Source organism: Sus scrofa, chromosome 6 (assembly GCF_000003025.6).
Source record: "Sus scrofa isolate TJ Tabasco breed Duroc chromosome 6, Sscrofa11.1, whole genome shotgun sequence".
NCBI lineage: Eukaryota > Metazoa > Chordata > Mammalia > Artiodactyla > Suidae > Sus > Sus scrofa.
In genome coordinates, this window is record NC_010448.4 from 158,485,692 (window position 1) to 158,506,566 (window position 20,875).

Here is a 20,875-nt window from a genome sequence, read left to right on the forward strand (position 1 = left end):
GATCTGTGAATTCTTTCACCAAAGAGATATTTATTGAGTTTTTTACATATATAGGGTGTGGTTTTAGGTACTCAAAAAACAGCAAACAAAAGCCTCTGACCTTATGTTTGCATTCTAGTGAAGGAAAACAGATGAGCAAACATCCCTTTGAATATAAAGAATACACTTGGTCGTCAAACAGCATGGGTTTGGATTATTTATCCACTTATTCACAGGTTCCATTAAGTAGTAAACACTCCAGTGCTACAAGGATCACAGTTGGTTGGATCCACTGATGTGGAGCCATGGATTCAGAGATGAAATTTCAGCTTCAGGGGGGTCACTGTCCCTAACCCCTGAGTTTTTCCAAGGGTTAACTGTACTATTAATTGTTAAGTCTTTTTTTTTTTTTTTTTTTTGTCTTTTTTTAGCTATTTCTTGGGCCGCTCCCGCGGCATATGGAGGTTCCACAGGCTAGGAGTTGAATCGGAGCTGCAGCCACCAGCCTACGCCAGAGCCACAGCAACTTGGGATCCGAGCCGCGTCTGCAACCTACACCACAGCTCATGGCAACGCCGGATGGTTAACCCACTGAGCAAGGGCAGGGACCGAACCCGCAACCTCATGGTTCCTAGTCGGATTCGTTAACCACTGCGCCACGACGGGAACTCCTGTTAAGTCTTATTTTATGTACTATTAAGAAAAAAAAATTACCATTTAAACCATGACATGCTATTGACTATAAGATGCACATGCTATGTTCAAAATATGTCTTGGAAGAAATTTGATATCTTCAGTGCTCTATAGAAACATAGAGCAGGTAAAAGAATCAGTACCTTGGGGAAGAAAATACTGCTTTACGTGGGGTGATCAGAGGAAGTTTTGTTGACAGGGTGATTCTTTTTTTTTGCTTTTTAGTGCCACACCCAGTGCGTATTGAAGTACCCAGGCTAGGGGTCGAATCAGAACTATAGATGCCGGCCTACATCACAGCCACAGCCAAGCCAGATCCAAGCCGTGTCTGCGGCCTACACCACAGCTCAAGGCAATGCCGGATCCCCAACCCACTGAGTGAGGCCAGAGATGAAACCCGAGTTCTCATGGATATTCGTCAGATTCGTTTCTGCTGCACCACAACAGAAATTCTCACACAGGGTGATCCTTGATCAGAGACCTGGAGGGAGGGCAGGGAATAGCAAAGTGCAAAGGCTTTCAGGTGGGAGTATGCTTGGCTTGTGGGAAACAGCACAGGCACTAGTGTGGCAGGACAGAGCCAAGGGACAGGGATAGGTGGATGGTGAGATGGAGAGGTAGTGGCACCCAGAGCATATCAGGCCCATCAGCCGTTGTAAAGACCGACGTTTTCTCTGGATGCAGGTGTGTAGCTGTTGCACAGTCTCACCCACCAGAATGACATGAGGCAAACTTACATTTTAAAAGTGCTGCAGAATTGAGACTAGATCCTCAGAGGACAGGAGTGGAGGGAGAGGGACAGTAAACAAGCTATGGAAGTAATCGAGTGAGCGATGATGGAATCTGTGATCAGAGTGGTTGTGCGGAGACCAAACTGTGATCAAGGTCTGGGTGTCTTTTGAAGTTAGATGTATTAGGATTTGCCTTTGGTTTGACTGTGGTGTGAAAGAGTCCATGTTGATTCTAAAAATTTTTGGCCCAAGGAACTGAAATAATGTAGTTGCAGTTTATTGGGTTGCAGCTTACTGATGATTCTGGAAGAGGGGATTTGATAGAGGTGAGGTTTGGAAATCATGAGTTTGATTTTAAACATGTCAATTTTGAGATGCCTACTAGACAACCAAGTGAAAATAGTGAATAAGTAATTAGACATATGCTGGGAGTCTAGGGGAAAGATCCTAGAAATGGAATTTTGGCACTCATTAAAGTAGAGGCAAGTATTTAAAGCCGTGAGACTTCATGAAAACTCTTGGGGGGTATAGAAGAAAAGAGATGCAAAACCTGGGACCCTTTAATGACTAAAGGTCTGAGAGATGAGGAGAAATAGCATAGGAGCCCAGGTTACTGTTGAGAAAGAACCAAGGAAAGAGTGTTTCAGAGAGAAGGAGTGTCAGATGCTGTTGGTAGTTGGCATGAGATTCAAGCTCAGAATGCCCTGAGGAGGTCATTGAGTCCTTGACGGGAGCTGTTGGGTGGAGTGTTGGGGATGAACCTCTGACTGGCATGGGTTTAGGAGAGATCAGGAGAGGGATTGGAAGCCACAAGAAAAGCTGGCTCTTCTTTCCAGGAGTTTTGCTATAAAGGGAACAGAGAAATGGGGTAATAGGTAGGGGGAATTGAGGGGTTAAGGAAAGGTTTATTTTTTAAGGTGGGAGAAATAGTAACATGTTTGTTGAGAGAATGATCAGTTAGTAAGAGAGGAAAGAACTGAAGACATTTTACAGAACTTCCGGGTCCCATATGGCTCTATATTCCAGTAAGTACTGCTATATCATGAATTTACTTTCAAGTCAATTGGGAATATGTAGCTTTTGGCTTAGTATTAAGAGAATCAGGGAGTTCCCATCATGGCTCATCAGAAATGAATCTGACTAGTATCCACGAGGATGCAGGTTTGATCCCTGGCCTCACTGAGTGGGTTAAGGATCCAGCATGGCTGTGGCTGTGATGTAGGCTGATGGCTACAGGTTGGATTTGACCCCGAGCCTGGCAACCTCCATATGCCTCGGGTGCAGCCCTGAAAAGATAAATAAAAGAAAAAAAGAAAAAGAAAATAATTTTCACTATAAATGTCAACTAGTGGTAGACCACTTCATGTCTTAAGATCTTTCTTGGCAGGTGGGGGAAACATGCTTTTTGGTAGCAAGAAGTTAAAAGGTCAAACAGTTGTAGAGAATTGAGAAAGAGTACGGTCTTAGAAAATATCGCCAGAACTACTAAGAGTTCCTTTTTTATTATGACAGAACTCTTAATTTGAAGGTTAGACATGTAGCTTAGATGACCTGTCTTGGTTATCCAGTGTATTATTACGTGGTGTACTATAAATACTGTTCCTTCTGTGTGAAATTCGTTTAAGGTAATGTCAGGAAGAACCTGGAAATATGTAATATTATATTTGAGTAGAATTGAAAACTGTGCAAGTGTTAATTCTTCCTTTTTTTTTTTTCCAACTCAGATCAAGAATTTCTTATCAAAACGGGTGCTGATCATGTATTTTTTCAGTAAGGTAAGGATATGTAATTAGAGCATTGGAAATGGGGGGAGAGAGGAAACAAAATAAGAAATGAAATAGCAGATAGGATTTAACTTCTAAATATTTAGTTTGATCCTGGCAAGCCAAACAGCTTTGCATCATGCTTCACTGAATGTCTTTTTGTTTGTTTGTTTTTTAGGGTTGAACCTGCAGTTTATGGAATTCCCAGGCTAAGGGTTGAATTGGAGCTGTAGCTGCCAGCCTATGCCACAGGCACAGCAACTTGGGATCTGAGTCACGTCTGCAACCTACATCACAGCTCATGGCAGCCCCAGATCCTTAACCCACTGTGTGAGGCTAAGGATCAAACCTGCATCCTCATGGATACTAGTCAAATTCGTAACCTGCTGAGCTGCAGTGGGAACTCCTGAATATGCATTTTAACAACAGCTGCCCTAGACACACATCTTACCTCACTGCCTTCTTGCACTTAGCCTCCAGAGTCTCTTGGTTGCAGGCAACTTTGTGCTGATATGCAGCCTTTTGCTGCAAAATGAACAAATCCATGGTGATCCTTCACGACTCATTGTCTTGCTAACATCTTTGTTGCCAGTTTGGTGTTCTGAAGAGAGATGATTGGGTTAAATTATAGTTGCGAAACTTGTGTCAGATACAAGTTGTAATTCAGTCCATACACCGAGTGACTTTCCAACTTGTCGATCTGCTGCTCCAGCTGCTGTAGGAGAGTAAATCTCAGTGGTAGAAGCGGAAGATTCATTCCCGTTTTCTCTACTACAGCTGTCGTGTGTTAATCCCTTCATAAGGAAAACCTTTGCCCCTGGGTAGGGGGAAAAATTTTTTGTCCTAATTATTTTAATTTATCTTCTCTGCTGCAGATATTGCAGTATCAACTAATAGAGCACTCAGTGCCTTCAAGTGAAAGTGCGTTGGCCTACATCCCTCGTTGTATTCTCTGGGAGTCAGACGCCGGTGGGAGGAAGGATCTGAGTAACTGATAGAATGTAGATACATGTAACAAAGAATCCTTTCAAGTTCTTGAAATTGTTCTTTTCACTGTGGTGGCAAGGAAGATCCATCTAAGGAAAAAAAATTTACCCAAAGCTGTCCATTAGAGCTCTGGCACAACGATCAGATCCTTAAGGAAAGTGTCTCGTCTTCCTCAGAGAGGAAGAGGAATTGTCTGAAGTTTTGTTTCAGAGCTGTGTTTCGGAAGGATAGGAAGAAAACTCATCCTTTTGTCTTATGTATGCAATGCTCTTTTCACTTAAGTTCCCTCATTTAATTTTGAAAGCATTCCTGTGAGTTTTCTTTTTGTCCTCATTTTGCAGGTAAGGACACCTGAGTCTCAGAGGCGGCAGGTAGCTAGCCTAAGGGCACGTAGCCGGTAGGCAGCGGAGCAGACACTGAACAAGACCTCCCTTTTCCTTGGAAGTGAACCCCTACTTTTGATTCTGATTTTGCAAGTGGATCTGTTGGGTGATAAGGAGTTGTAGACCCTGCTGTTTAATGTTGGGAAATGTCACATGTTGTACTTCTAGGCTTCATTGGGTGCATTATCAAACCTGGCCTTACATGGGCCCATTACTGCTCCACGCCACACTCACTTGCTGTGTTAAAGAACTTTGGGTGTGTTTTCTTTGCAGTATGGTTGAGGGTAGATAGTTTAAGAGAGATAATACATATTCTTAGGCAGTTCTTTTGTTTTTTTTAAAAAAAAGCATTTGTAACCATTCTCTTCAGTGATATCTATACTAATCCTCTGAGGTGGGTTGAACATATATAACTCTTAATTTACATGAGAAACTGAGGCACACAGAGAGTTAGAGACTTGGCAGGGGTCACTCAGTAAGTTGGTAGCAGAATGGTTTATTGCAGTTAAGTCATATTATATAAGAATTTCAGGTTTGTTTTTGTTTGTTTGTTTGTTTTGTCTTTTCTAGGGCCGCATCTGAGGCATATGGAGGTTCCCAGGCTGGGGGTCTAATCGGAGCTATAGCCGCTGGCCTACGCCACAGCCACAGCAATGTGGGATCCAAGCCGCATCTGCGACCTACACCACAGCTCATGGCAACTCCAGATCCTCAACCCACTGAGCAAGGCCAGGGATCGAATTTGCAACCTGGGTGTATTCGTTAATTACTGAGCCACGAGGGGAACTCCAGAACTTCAAGTTTTGATTCTTTTTTTTGTTTGTTTTGCCATGTCTGTGGCTTGTGGAAGTTCCGTGGCCAAGGATCAAACCTGCACAGTAGCAGTAACTCAAGCCATTGCAGCAACACCACCAGATCTTTAACTCGCTGTGCCAGGAGTGAGTTAAAGAATTAAACTCCAGGTTTTAATTCTTGAGAGGCAGCTGTGAATTTTTTGTTGTTTTAGTTTACATAATTGATTAGACGAAATTATCATTTCAGGAGAACTTATTTAAATCTTTTTTTGTTGTATTTGTAGCACCCGGAAGCCTCCATTCAGGCTGTTTTTTCAGATGCCCAAATGCACATTTGGGCATTAGAAGGTAAGCAGTCTCAATGAACTGCAACTGTGATTTATCAGTCCTGAACTTTGATCTTAATCCTTGAATTTTCAGATGCATTTTTATTTCTTTGTTTTGTGTAGGTCCTTTTTCTTAGGTACTTAGGTATATTTTAATTTGGGCCGAAGTTTTCCTTGTGGTAATATAAGTGGAAAAACTGAGCCTGGGATTCTTGCATATCTTTCAAAAAAACCTCCAATTAATAGGTTGTTTTTTAACTATCATTTTATGTTGCCATGTCATATTGAATATATTTAAATATATTTAGTTTAGCTTAAATATGAAAACCTAGTTGTTAAAGAACCATATTTTTTCATCTTACAGATACTGCCTTCTCAAGGCTCAAATGTAACTTCCTCATAGAGGCCTTGGCTGACCACTCTGTGAAAAGTATCCTCACACCTGTCCTTCTGTCGCCTTGTCAGGCTTTGTTTTCTTAGCACTTACCACTACCAAACACAGTTGTTTTTTTGGCTGAGCTAGCGGCATGTGGAAGTTACTGGGCCAGGGATCGAACCCATGCCACAGCAGCAATCAAAGTTGTTGGAGTGACCATGCCAGATCCTTAACCCACTGCACCACAAGAGAACGCCATCAAACAATAATATTTGAAAATTCTTTTTCCTACTAGAACACAAGGCAGAGGCCGTCGTCTTATTTAAGACCTCTGTAGTTGAGCACCTTTTCAACGCCACTTCCAGTCTTTTGCCTATTTTTCTATTGTATCATTCCCGCTTTTATTTCTAAGCTTTTTTAACATATTCAGAATATTAATCCTTTTTCAGATGGATGTATTGCCAGTAGATTTTCCTAATTTTGATTGACTTTTAACTTTTTTCTTCTTTTCCCTTTGAGGTCTGTCTCACTTAGTAGCAGCATCATTTACAGAAGATAGATTTGGAGTTGTCCAGACGACACTACCAGCCATTCTCAATACTTTGTTGACGCTGCAAGAGGTAGGCAACGTGTGGGTTGGGTGGAGGTGGAGGTCGTGTCCCCTCCCCCTCCTCAGCCTTTCTGTGTATTTCTCCTATGTCACACTGAATAACAAAACCTATGTGGAAGTCAAAATAATGGTGCTGTTCTCACTCTTGGAAAATGTCATGTAAGAGAGACTAGGATGATAAACTTTTAGTTCATTTATAAATAATATTTTTATTGTAATAAAAAGGAAGGATAGGAGTTCCCGTTGTGGCTCAGTGGTTAACGAATCCGACTAGGAACCATGAGGTTTCAGGTTCAATCTCTGGCCTTGCTCAGTGGGTTAAGGGTCTGGCGTTACTGTGAGCGGTGGTGTAGGTTGCAGACGCAGCTTAGATCCCATGTTGCTGTGGCTCTGGCGTAGGCCTGGCAGCTACAGCTCCGATTAGACCCCTACCTGGGAACCTCCATATGCCGCAGGAGTGGCCCTAGAAAAGGCAAAAAGACAAAAAAAAAAAAAAAAAAATAATAATAATAAAAAGAAAGGATATTTAAACCTGTAGAATGTACCTCTGATGTTAATTAGATTATTTTGGATAGTTGAATTCTGTTCGGTGGTGTAAGTTTGCATCCTTACACAGCCTGTACCTACAGAAAATGACCTATAATTAAATTACCCATGCAGATAAGAAATTACCTATTGGCCAGAGGCTTAAGAAGATAGAGCTGGGGCCAGTGGATTCCTGCTGCCAGACTAGGTGCCTAGTTTTAAGCTAACAGGTGTTTTTAGTTCTAGACTTGAAGAAAAATAAAACATATGCTTCTTGTTTTCCGATAGGCTGCCTTTTCCAACTTCATGTTGGGTGATATATTTTATGCTACCTTGTAATCGTTGTGTGTCAGATGAGGAGTATAAACACTGAGGGCTAGAAGCATTTAGAGGTGGGGGCTTGGGTGTAGAGTAGGTTTTCTGGAGGAAAAAAGTTATTGAACTAGGCTTGAAGGATAGCAATTGATACATCTTTTGGTCTTAGGAAGCAATTTAAGATAAGCAGCGAATAGGCTTCATGCTTACTTTCTTCAAATCCCAGTTCATTTTAGCTCTTAGAAAGCCTTACCCATCAAAAGCAGGGATTTTTTTTTTCCCCACTTTGAGACCTCTTTGTGCTCACTTTCTCATGTCTATTATTTAAGATGTGTATATGCACTTGGATAGTTTAATTATTTGTGTTCCGGCTACCTTTTTCTAAAGAAATAATTTCCAGAATTCCCATTGAGGCTTAGCGGAAATGAATCCGACTAGGAACCATGAGCTTGCGGTTCAATCCCTGGTCTCGCTCAGTGGGTTAAGGATCCAGCGTTGCCGTGAGCTGTGGTGTAGGTCGCAGATGTAGCTTGGGTCCTGTGTTGCTGTGGCATAGGCCAGCAGCTGTATCTCAGATTAGCCCCTAGCCTGGGAGCCTCCATAAGCCACGGGTGCAGCCCTAAAGAGCAAAAAAAAAAAAAAAAGAGAAGAAAAAAGAAAAAAATAATTTCCTACTCTTTCCCCACAAACTTCTTATATTTGACTTGTCTAACTGCACAATAGGGTAACCATGATTGGGGCGTATCTTTGGTACTCATAGCATAGTTTGTTTTTCACCACTCTGGCTGTGTGGTTTGAAAGAAAACAATAGTACGATGCTCCATAGTCTACAGAGCGATTTCATATCATTATTTTTGAACCTCAGAACTATCTTGTGAAATAAGATGGAAGTGTGTTGGTCCTGTCTCACCTGTGCCAGAGGCTTGGTGGGACAGTGATTTACTTCAGGTTTCACATAGAAGTCTGTAAGTAGCGGAGTTGGAACTTGAACCTGAGCTGATTGTAGTAGACCCCAGGGAAAGCTGCAGATCCACATCTCTTATTTCTTCTGTTTATCTACCATCTCCTACTGGGTTGGTTTGTTTGTTTGTTTTTTGGCCACACCTGTGGCATGTGGAAGTTCCTGGGCCGGGGATCGAATCTTTGCCACAGCATCCACCTGAGTTGCTGCAGTGACAGTTCTGGATCCTTAACCCACGGAGCCACCCTCCCTGGGTTTTAATTTTGACATAAGGTTCTCTACAGAGAGAATGTCTCTACCCTTAGTGCTATGGCTTTCAGACTTTTTAGACCATGACCTGTAGTAAGTACATTTACATTAGACTTGGAATATAGAGATGTGTGTGTGTGTGTACAGAACCGAAAGAGTCTTACAACAGCTTATGCCTTTCTTTTAAAATTTTTTAAAATTGTGTTTTAGTGGAGTAGAGTTGATTTACAATAAATGTTGTATTAGCTTCGGGTTAACAGCAAAGTGAATAATTTGTACATTTAGGAACATGAGTTATTTTTTCCCATATAGGTTATTACAGAAATTGAGTCATGTTCCCTGTGCACTAAAGTAGGTGCTTGTTCTCTGTTGGATACACAGCAGTGTGTGTGTGTGTTAATCCCATCCTCCCATTTGTTCCTCCTCAACCAGTTTCCCCTTTGGTAACCCTAAGTTTGATTTTGAAGTCTTGTGAGTTTTTTTCTGTTTTATAAATACGTTCTTTTGAATAATTTTTATTGGATTCCACATACAAGTGATATAATATATTTGTCTTTGGCTTTCTTCACTTAATGTGAGAGTCTCTGGTTCCATCCAGGTTACTGCAGATGGCGTTATTTTGTTCTTTTTAATGGCTGAATAATAATCTGTGGTATATATGTGTGACATCTTCTTTATCCAGTCCTCTGCAGATAGACATCTCGGGTGTTACTGTCTTTAATTCTGCAAGATACGTGATAGCCTCAGTGATTGTATTACTAACACCACCATCAGTATTTTGTTTACTGAAAACAGTTCAAGATTTTTTTGGACTGTTTTATTCCCTTGAAAACATCCCATTAGAATGTAAAGTCAAGCTGGTTGTGTTCCAGAGTCGTGTGAAAGGAGTCCTCTTGATACAGTTTTGTTAACTCCGTATACAGTGAGATTGACTTCTTTTATCATGATTTTTAGGGTTTGCTTCTTAATATTTTATTTTGTTTTATAAAAATGCAAAATATTTACATCCTTCTAAGGGAAAACCTGCAAAATAAGGTATTTGCAGATAGGTCCAGCTCCTATTCTTTTCCCTGCTGCTGGTTCACCCCTTTCCCATAGGCAGAACTTAGAAAAATGATAGAACAGTGCTTACCTTTTATTATTGCTATGCAGTCTAATGTTTTTTCATTATGTTTCATTTTCTCAAATTGTTGGCTGAAACTGAATTGATGATTTCATAAAGATAACACTGGTCTACAGGTATTCTGTACCCAAATTACTTTCTTTTGACCTTTCCATCATCAAAATTCCTAATCCTTCATAGTTGATTATGAGTAGGTTTGAGAAAGAAAGCAATCTGTTTATTTGCTTAGTGTCATTCCTACCTTTGATGAGGGAGGTAAGAATTATAATTTATTTTGAAACTGAGGAGTTAGTTGGAGAGTACTGGGAGGCAGAGTACCGAAGAGGCAGAGGCGTATTTTTGAGAGTTGGGAAGAGGTAAATGGAACAACAGATAACAAGACCAGTGACTTGTTGCTTAGCTTCCGAGTATGAAAATCCCTTCTTGTGTGAGACTTGTGGCATCTGTTCTCCTAGGCTACATCACAGTCGGCCTTTCGGTCACTCTCTGCAGTCGTCAGATTTTGCAAACTGCCTGGTGGTCTTCCCCACCCCATAACCAGAGGTTGGTTGTGATGAGTGACCCAGTGTCCACGTGAATATTTGTCCCACACCTTGGCTGCACAGTTCTTTGGCTTCCTCCTCTCTGCTCCTCTTTTGCATACCCCTCGGTCTCAACCTGTGACTGTCATCCAGGCCTCACCATCCCATGAATGCCCACCTTTAAAACTCCAGGGTTCTGCCACCTAAGCTGGACCTTAAATGTTCATGTACCAAAGATTCCTTTGGCAGTTTGATGAAGCTCATGGACTTTTTCCCAGAATAATGTTCTCAATATGTTAACATAAAGTCCTTAGGATTAGAGAGGAAATCAGGTTAGAATATAATTATGAAAGTATTGAATTTGTGGCATAGTAATATGTGTGTTTTATTTGCTTTTTAATTTTATCGGACTGTAGTTGATTTACATTATTGTATTAGTTTCAGGTATACAGCAAAAGCAATCAGTTATATAGATACGTATATCATTCCTTTTTCCCATAGAGGATTTTACAGATGATTGAGTAGCCCTCCCTGTCTATACCGTAGGTCCTTGTTAGTTTTCTATTTCATAAATAGTAATGTGTTTGTGTTAATCTCATTTTCCTGATTTATTCCCACCCCCCCACAGTTTCCTCTTTGGTAAGTGTGATTTCAAAATCTGTGAGCTTGTTTCTGTTTTATAAATAAGTGTTTCACTTTTTATTAGATTCCACATATAAGTAATATCATGAGTAATATGTGCTTTTAAATTAATGCGTTAAATAACAAGATGTAGACAGAGGATGTGAGAAACCTCTGGGTGAGGGGAAAATATAACAGGATTTATCGGGGAGTTTAATAACGCCTGATTTTAAAGTGATAAGATAAATGGTGTTTTAAGTTAACTGCACTAGTAATGTGATAAGAAAATACTGGCGGTTCCCGTTGCTGACAAAGTCATGGAAACTGCTAATGCTGTTGTGATTTACTGCCTTGTATTTTAAAGAAATGCTAAATTTTAATTACAGCGTAGTGAAGATAAACATGTAATTTTTATTCCAAAGTTCCTGCTCTCTGAATTCCTCTGGTACATCTGAAGGCCCATTAAAGACCCCTCCAGACACAGCCTCTTGGGCTCTTGGTTCCTCTGTGCACTTTCTGTCCTTGCCAATATTTTGACTTCCTTTGTCTTTCACCTCCCTCCCAGCTACATACGTGTCTTTCCCGGTCTGGCTTAGACCTTCTCATCATCAGTCAGCTCAACCATCTTAGCAATAATTCCTTCCACGCCTTTTCACCCCATCCTCACTTGCACCTATGTGGCAAAACTCTAAGGGGTCAATCCCTTATCAACAACCCATCCATCCCTCCTGCTTCAGCCTTACTTCAGGCCCTTGACATTCTTGACTTGAATTACTACTGTGTGGCCTTCTGCCCCTGCTGACTCTTTTTTTTGTCTTTTCTCTTCTGTGCCATATGGAGGTTCCCAGGCTAGGGGTCTAATTGGAGCTGTAGCTGCCAGCCTATGCCAGAGCCACAGCAACACCAGATCCGAGCCACGTCTGTGACCTACACCTACACCACAGCTCACGGCAGCGCCGGATCCTCAACCCACTGAGCGAGGCCAGGGATCGAACCCGCACCCTCATGGTTCCTAGTCAGATTGGTTTCCGCTCTGCCACCACAGGAACTCCTGCCCCTGCTAACTCTTAACGGGGCTCCTTCTTTCTGACTTCTGCCACTCTCCTGTTGTTTCCATGAGCCCTCTACGCTAATAATCACCGTGGACTCTTCCCTTTTCCCTTCAAATATATTTTATTTTCTTAACCTAACTCTGTGTCCGTGGTGCCTCTTCTTTCCTTCTTTGCCTAGAACGCATTTTTCACCTTTTCTCTCCTCGGCCTTGTCATCCCCATTTCATCACTTTATTACACTGCGTTGTAATTGCTTACTTTTGTTGTCCCTATTAGAGGCAAGGACTGTGTCTCATCTCCATATTCCCAGCATCTGATATGCTCCCTGGCAGATGACAGGCACTTATTAAGTGCTTATTGGATGACTGCTAGATTGCTTCTTTTTTTTTTTTTTTTTTTTTTGTCTTTTTGTCTTTTTGTCTTTTTTGTTGTTGTTGTTGTTGTTGCTATTTCTTGGGCCGCTCCCGCGGCATATGGAGGTTCCCAGGCCAGGGGTCGAATCGGAGCTGTAGCCACCGGCCTACGCCAGAGCCACAGCAACGCTTCCCAGGCCAGGGGTCAAATCGGAGCTGTAGCCACCGGCCTATGCCAGAGCCACAGCAACGCGGGATCCGAGCCGAGCTGCGTCTGCAACCTACACCACAGCTCATGGCAACGCCGGATCGTTAACCCACTGAGCAAGGGCAGGGACCGAACCCGCAACCTCATGGTTCCTAGTCGGATTCGTTAACCACTGCGCCACGACGGGAACTCCTAGATTGCTTCTTGATTGGTTTAGTGCATGAAGGATTCTGTTCCGAGGCCTAAATTGAGTGACAATTTTGATGTAATGGATTAATTATAATAGGCCCAAAGCTTTTCATTTTGAGAGGTGGGACGTGAGGTGACTCATAGGAGCCCTGGAGTGTGTTTTTGGTTTTACGTTCTTTGATGTCGGAGGGACACTTGCTCTCTTAATGAGGAGAGTGAGTTCTGAGTATCTCCGTAATTTAAGGCAAGTTATAAAATACAGGCTTTTGGATGTTACTGAGGAACAATCGTATGGAACGGTTCCATTCTTTTGTTTTACTTTTCAGTCAGTAACATCAGCCATTTCACTGTGAATCATTAAAGACAAAGTATGAAAGGAAAGGGGGGGAGTCCTTCTCTCTCCAAATTCCTCAAGGGGCGAGGAGCGGAGCGTGGATGTTCTCAGGAGCCCCAAGCCAGCGCAGCGAGTGCAGCCACTTCACTGGTCCGCACGTACACTGCTGTCATCCGAATAGTGAATGTTTGACATTTGTAGCTACTTTTCAAAGATTTCTGCATGCTAATTTGGTTCATTAAAATATAGGTTCATTTGAAACGTGACTGAATTCGTGGTGATTACTTCTCCATTAGTGGATGGAGAACAACTACTATCCTTTGGGGGAGGCGGGGGAGGTCTTTAAAAGGGTCCTTACGTGCCAGCTATCCTTTGGGATGTGAGTGTGTGTGTGTGTGTGTAGGTCTTTAAAAGGGTCCTTACGTGCCAGCTATCCTTTGGGATGTGAGTGTGTGTGTGTGTGTGTGTAGGTCTTTAAAAGGGTCCTTAAAGTGCCAGAGGATGGGGACTAAAATGGTAGAGTGATTTTTTTTTTTTAAATCAAAAAAATGTTTTTAATTGTGGCAAAATATACATAACATAAAAGTTACCATTTTAGCCGTCTTTCAGTGTACAGTTCTGCGTCATCAAGTACAGGCACAGTGGTTCTATAACCACCAACCGCCATCCAGCTCCAGAACATTTTCTTTTCTCTCTTTTTTTTTTCTCTTTAGGGCCGCCCCTGCGGCATATGGAGGTTCACAGGCTAAGGGTTGAATCAGAGCTGTGGCTGCCGGCCTGCACCACAGCCACAGCAATGCAGGATCCGAGCTGCCTCTGTGACCTATACCACAGCTCACGGCAATGCCAGGGATTGAACCTGCATCCTCACGGATGCTAGTCAGATTCGTTAACCACTGAGCCACAATGGGAACTCCTCCAGAACATTTTCATTTTTAAAAATATGTTTTAAAATTCTCAGAAAGCCTTCTGGTCCTTGAAAAGTCAGTGTCGCCTTGATGCACGGTATCAACTCTATTATATTTTCTGCCTTATCACCTGAAGGTGAAATGTTGATATACCTGGAATATCGAAGTTGACCTTTATGCCATTCACAGTTGATTCATCCAGTAGAGGTTAATTATCAAACTGTTAACCATGTGCTAAGATACAGAGAAAAGACAGACATGATTCCTGTCCTCCAGGAGCTTACAGACGATAAAACAAAATCACACAAATAAGAAACTACAATTGTCATAAATGCCATAGTGTACAAAAGTGCAGTATGATCGGAGAAGATAAAATGGGTGAATCTAAGCTGGTCTTGTGAATAGGTGATTGAAAGGAAGGGTGTGAAGGCTCTAGACTTCCCTGAGGAAGTAATGAAGTCAGAAGGAAGAGAGGAGTTCTCCAAAAGATAAACTCTTTGTTTAATTTTGTAGCAATCTTATAAAGTTAGAATAAGGTTTATTTTTCATAATTGAGTCTTTCTCGAAAAGACATGCTATATCTATAGGTATGACTTATTTAAGATTATGCCATATGGGATTTCCTGCGGTGGCTCAGTGGTAATGAATCCGACTGGTATCTATGAGGATGTGGGTGCAGTCCATGGCCTCGCTCAGTGGGTTAAGGATCCAGTGTTGCCATGAGCTGTGGTGTAGGTTGCAAATGCAGTTTGGATCCCACATTGCTGTGGCTGTGGTGTAGGCCGGCAGCTGCACCTCCAGTTCTCCCTCTAGTCTGGGAACTTCTATCTGCTGCAAGTGTGGCCCTAAAAAGAAAAAAAAAAAAAAAAAAGGAAAAGATTATGCCCTATAAATGGTTGAGTGAATTTGAAAACCAGGTTTTCAGACTTCAAGTCCTTTGCTTTCCACCACATCAGATTACCTCTGTGAGGGCTTGGCAGGGGCATGCATTTCTTATCCTCCTCCATGTAGAACGGCAGCATGTCAGAAGGGCCGCAGTGTGAGATCTAGAGCCAGGTCTACCTGTGTCGAAGTCCCAGCTCTTATTACTTCTTAGCTGTGCAGCTTTGGGAGAGAAATTTACCATATTTCATTGAATTTAAGATGCTGTCAATTAGAAGATACATCTCCACTGCAGGAATTATGAAATGGGGGCGGGGGAGTGCCATATATAACCAGTAAATATGGTAATCTCTAAACAGTTTCTGTAAATGGAAAATGGGGGTAATGATAATAGTACTTACCTCATAGGGTGGTGAAGAATGAATGAGATCATCTCTGTAAAGCACTTGGGGCGCCAAGCCCATGTTAAGTGCTCGGCAAATGTTAGCTCTTATTACTTTGTTGTCAGTATTACCATGTTGTATGACAGAATTACTACATTGTTCAGGAGAAAAGAGCTTTAAAGATTAAAAAAAGAGTATTGCTGTCAATAGTAAGCAAGTAGTCTAGGTGACTATCAGACAGATGCCCAGGCTCCGCTACATTCTGAGGAACTGAGGGCAGTTTATTAAAGTCTTCTGAGATCAGTGTTTTCATCTTTAAAGTGGAATTACTATCTTTAAAGTGATAGTATGAGGGTTAGAGATGACATCTGTCGAATCTTAAATGACAGGTGTTAGAGGTGCAGTAAATAGCAGGTGCTGTTATTATTAAAACTTTTAGTTAAACGAAATGAAACAAGTGGTTATCATGTATGGCTTGGTAGGTGAATTAGTTTATTATTTAAATGAGATGATGATATCTGTAACCCGGTTAACTGAGTTATTGGCACGCAGTAACTGAAGTCAGTAAATTTAGCTCTCCAGTCTGGAGTGACAGTGGCACTCAGATTGGAAAACCGCTCTATAGTCATCATGATTTCCGTAACAAAATCTGCTCTTAGCCTTAGCATTTGTTTGCGATTCTGGCTTTAGTGGAGTAAACCTTTTTTCTTTTTTAAACTAGGTTATAAGTAGGATCCCTGAGACCAGGGATTCTCAAAGCTCTGCACAGTGGACCTTTAGGTAAATATTAGGGGAAAAGCACCTGACATTTTCTCTTTCTATGGCTTTTGTGCATATACTACTGCTTATAAATATAAATGGGCAAAAAGCGCCCAGTCTTTGGTACAGCTTCGGTTTGGTCTTCTGTTAGGGCCAAGGTGAGGCCTTCATGGAATTTTTTATTTTCCCTGAAGAGTGTTGTTCAGTGGTGTGTAGTACTCACTCCTGCTCTTTTCATTGTCTGGGATGACTCTTAACGAGATAGGCAAGATCCCAGTTGTATGATCTGAGTCTTCAGGGCTGGGCAGGAACCCTGGGTAGCACGTAAAATGAGTGCTCAATAGATACGGGTTTAATCTCACAGCTGATTAAGTACATACTTAGTTCTCCTAACCAGGGGGCACATCATTAAATGTTGTAAACCAGTATTTCCTCGATTTCAGTTATCATATACTACCCTCCTAGTTTTTGCATAACTGTTCATTATCATACGCTTGTTATAATTTTAGTGGTATTTATATGCCATCTAAATGAACCATTATTTACTTAGTGTTTTAAGTTAATATTTATTTAAAAGGAAACTTTGTGTTTTAAGTTAAATTTATTTAAAAGGAAACTGTGTCACTATTATAAAAGGAAAACTAGTTTGATTTGCTAGAAGTAGAATATAGGCCCCTTATCTCAAACCCTAGGATATATTTCAAAACTTTGGGTTTTTTGGATTTTTCAAAATGTAATGTGGTATTCATATCACACATTATGTAATATTCCTATTGCTATTCAAGGTGGCATCTCCTTAATCAGATATATTAATACTTTTCTCCAATGAAATATATAAATATTCTTATTAAGTGGGATAAAGATTATAAATAGCCTATGTTAGCCCAGGTCAAGTTTTACCGCCAGATCAGGGCTTTTTGGATTTCAGTACTGAGAATAAGACAGTGAAAATTAGAAAAGACAATAGGGTTACACTCTAGCTGTGCATTGTTTGTTGAAGTCCCTGAACCTCAAGTCTGCTTACAGTTGTTATGAAAGGAGGTTAGAGAGGATTAGAGATATGTTAAGGACACATTAGCTCCAAACTGAGATTTTTTTTTCCCCAGTGTAGTTTTTATGCCATTAGAGTCTTTTGGGTCCAATTTAATTTTTGCATTTGTTTTTTGAGCTATTCCAGTTGTTTGTAAGGATAAATATTTTATGGCTTTTATTCTTTCTTAGAGGTCTTTCAAAGAATGAAGAGAAAATGGTCAAACAAAATTCATTCTTTTAGGAGTTCCCTGGTGACCTAGTGCATATCTGGCATTGTCACTGCTGTGGCTTGAGTCAGAAGTTCCTGGCCCGGGAACTTCTGTATGCCGTGACTGCTCACCGCCTCCCCCCCAAAAATTCATTATTTTGCAATTAACTTTTAGACTGTTTTAAAATCCAAGATGTTGGAATTCCCGTCGTGGCTCAGCGGTTATCGAACCCGACTATCAGCCATGAGGATTCAGGTTCAATTCCTGGCCTTGCTCAGTGGGTTAAGCATCTGGTATTGCAGTGAGCTGTGGTGTAGATCGCAGATGCGGCTCGGATCTGGCTTTGCTGTGGCTGCAGTACAGGCCAGTGGCTGTAGCTTCAATTGGACCCCTAGCCTGGGAAACTCCATATGCCTCGAGTGCAGCCCTAAAAAAAGAGACTAAAATCCAAGATGTATTATGGAGTCGTGATTTTACATTTCTAGTATCTTGAAACAATTTGCTATTTGATCGTCCTAGGAATTATTTCAGCTATAATAACATCAGTTATTCCAGTTGTGGTAAAAGACCAATAAGAAAATAGAAGAATGATGAAATCATATAGTATTACATTATCTTTCAAGAAAAGGTATGTAAGTAGTCTGAACACACATTATTTGGTTTTTAGGGCCATACTCACGGCATATAAAAGCTCCCAGGCTAGGGCTCAAATTGGAGCCACAGCTATTGGCCTAGGCCACAGCCACACCAACGTGGGATCTGAGCTGTGTCTGTGATCTACACCACAGCTCACAGCAAAGATGGATCCTGACCCACTGAATGAGGCCAGGGATCAAACCCGCATCCTCAGGGATACTAGTCGGATTCATTTCTGCTGCACCACAACGGGAATGCCCAGCTTTTATAATTTTATAAAGCTTTCCTTAAATGCAGTTGTTAATTCATATATTAAAAAATGTCCACCCCATGATTGTGAAAGGAAGAAAATTGCCAATATGTTAAATAATTATATTAGATAAATCAGAAGATAAATGCAAAGAGGCAGGACTCTAGACCAGCCCTGTTCTGTGGGAAAATAATACCATCCACATGTGTGATTTTACATTTTCTAGTAGTTACATTAGAAAAACAAACCAAGTGGAGTTCCCATTGTGGCTCAGCGGTGACAAACCTGGCTAGTATCCATGAGGATGCGGGTTCTATCCCTGGTCTCACTCCGTAGGTTAAGGATCTGTCTTAAGGATCCGGCACTGCTGTGAGCTGTGGTGTAGGTCGCAGACGTGGCTTGAATCCCATGTTGCTGAGTCCCAACTGCTGCAGCTCTGACTCAGCCCCTAGCCTGGGAACTTCCATATGCCGGGAGTGCAGCCCTAAAAAGAAAAACAAAACAAAACCAAGCAACCAACCAAGTCAGGTAAATTTTAAAGATAGTTTTTATTTTAACTCAGTATATCTAAAGTAGTATGGTTTTATCATGTATTTAATTGATAAAATTATTAATGATATATTTTATATTTTTTATACTAAGTCTTCAAAATCTGCTGTGTATTTTTCACGTACAGTATATATCTCAGTTCAGATGTGCAACATTTCAACTGCCAATGGCTACATATGTCTTATACCGTATTGTACACTGCACCACAGCTCTAGACTTTAATGATGATGGTGAAATTGGTCATATGAGAGGAATTTCAGACTGTGATTCTTCAGATAACAGTATTCTAGATATACTCTCTCAGATGCAAGAATTGACAGAACAATGAATTTTTAAGGAGAAAAAGGCAATGTATGAGATATTCTCATCTACTAAGTCATTCAACAGGAAGGGCTCTGTCCCACAATATTGTATACTAAGAAACTAAATCATCCCATTTTGCTAACAGTACACATAACAATATTCTTTCACCTTCTATGCTATTTGTACACCGAAGTTGACTTTATATGGTTCGTAAGTGGACACGTGCTGATGGCGTACAAATGAGTATTCAAAGGCGAGTGGAAGGAAATGATGTTGAAACGAAAAAAGTCACATACAATAAAAAGTTGCTGTATTTGATCATTTCACTTCATCTTTATAAACCTAAGAATGAAAATGTTTTGCACAGTTGGGGTCCAAAGAAAATGGCTGAACTCTTCAACAAAATTAAGAACTGTCAAAAGTTTTAAAAAATGTATTTTTGATGGCACAGATGTATGAGAAGGAACCAGAAGTAATGATAAGCTAGAACCTGTTGGAGATGTATTTTCAATATGAAATCAAAACTGTAAGATGGATATGTTCCAGATTTATTCATGATAACTGACAAGCAGCTAGTTGCAGTCAAAAGACGTATTTCAGAATCTGGAAAATATGCTTATAATCTTTTTAAAATTTCTATACAGTTATTTTACATTATTATGTCATTCTTCTGTAAATTTTTTGTAAAAAGACTGAACTATAGAAAAAGGGTCCATTGGACCCAGGTGTAAATGATGATGGCGATTTTTCCTGATATACTGAGGGTTTATTAGAAGGTTTGCAAGAAAATTGAAAAAGAAGAAACTTTTCTGTTATGATTCAGTGTTATTTAATATTGCTTAAGTATGTCACTAAATTCCATCTCCCATACTGCCTGAAATTTTCTCAAGTATATCTCAGTCCTGGTAAACACGCTTACAAGTTACTTGTTGAAAGAAGAAATGATTGGACTTGCAGTTAGGATGGCACACTGAACGCATGTATCATGTCTTGTTCCTTCCCCTAAACTCTGCTAAACTACAGTAAAAGGACTTTTAAAAAGACATAAATCCATAAGTAGGAAAGGAGACAACAGCAACAAAGTGTTCAGAGCTGGAGAGCAGATGGTTGAGATAACGAGGCAGATTCCAGAGGCCAGTCTGAAGTTGGTAAGGGGCAAGCACCAATGACTCTAGGACCAAAGGTGCAGGGACAGGTGTCAAAACAAGATTTGTGTGAGAGTTGTTTGAAAACCAATTAGATCCCTAGATTCTTCGAGGTGGTGCTTCTCCCTCATTCCAGCAGAAGTCGAGCTTTATCTTCTAGAGTGAGTAGAACGTGGGGTCCTTGGACAGGGAGGCTGACAGTTTTGGGTGCTCTGCTAAAAGCATAGTGATGTGCTTGATAGATCTGTTCCCCACTTGGCTCCCCGGAGCACTGGGGACCAGGCCCTGCAGAGAGGCTACTGGAAGAATCTTCTTGAATGACTCTGATCAGATCAAGAAGAAAGACCTAAAGTTACCGAGTTCAGTGCTCACCCAGGAAGGTCCACGCAGATCACCTATCGTGAATCCTGTTGTCGGTCATCTCCAGTCACGTCCCCAGAGCCGTTGTCAGTTACCTCCAGTTGTGTACACGGAGCTCTTTAGGAGGTCCACTCTTAGTAAGGAGCCAGGGAATCACTAGATTTTTGAGAAAAGTCTCCAGTACAGAAGATAGAGACCAAAGAACCAAAGTGGGGAGAAGTAGTAGCTCAGAAGAAACTATAAAACAAACAAAAATTGCAAAACAGCAGAAATCATCAAAATCCTGAGAAGAAAGAGGGTATTACATTCTTGAAACAAAAATAGGATGCTGAAATAAAAAGTAAAAAGGGGGAGTTCCCGTTGTGG

General features: G+C 41.0%; 1 protein-coding gene across 1 annotated transcript in view; it reads left to right on the plus strand.

Moving 5' to 3' along the window:
• NDC1 (NDC1 transmembrane nucleoporin) overlaps positions 1 to 20,875 on the plus strand; it is a 56,461-nt gene that overhangs the window by 27,095 nt on the left and 8,491 nt on the right. Inside the window, exons 14-16 of the mRNA XM_003356460.4 lie at positions 3,128 to 3,178; positions 5,615 to 5,678; positions 6,552 to 6,652. Of these exons, the coding sequence (XP_003356508.3) occupies positions 3,128 to 3,178; positions 5,615 to 5,678; positions 6,552 to 6,652 (216 nt within the window). The remainder of the gene's footprint in view (positions 1 to 3,127; positions 3,179 to 5,614; positions 5,679 to 6,551; positions 6,653 to 20,875) is intronic.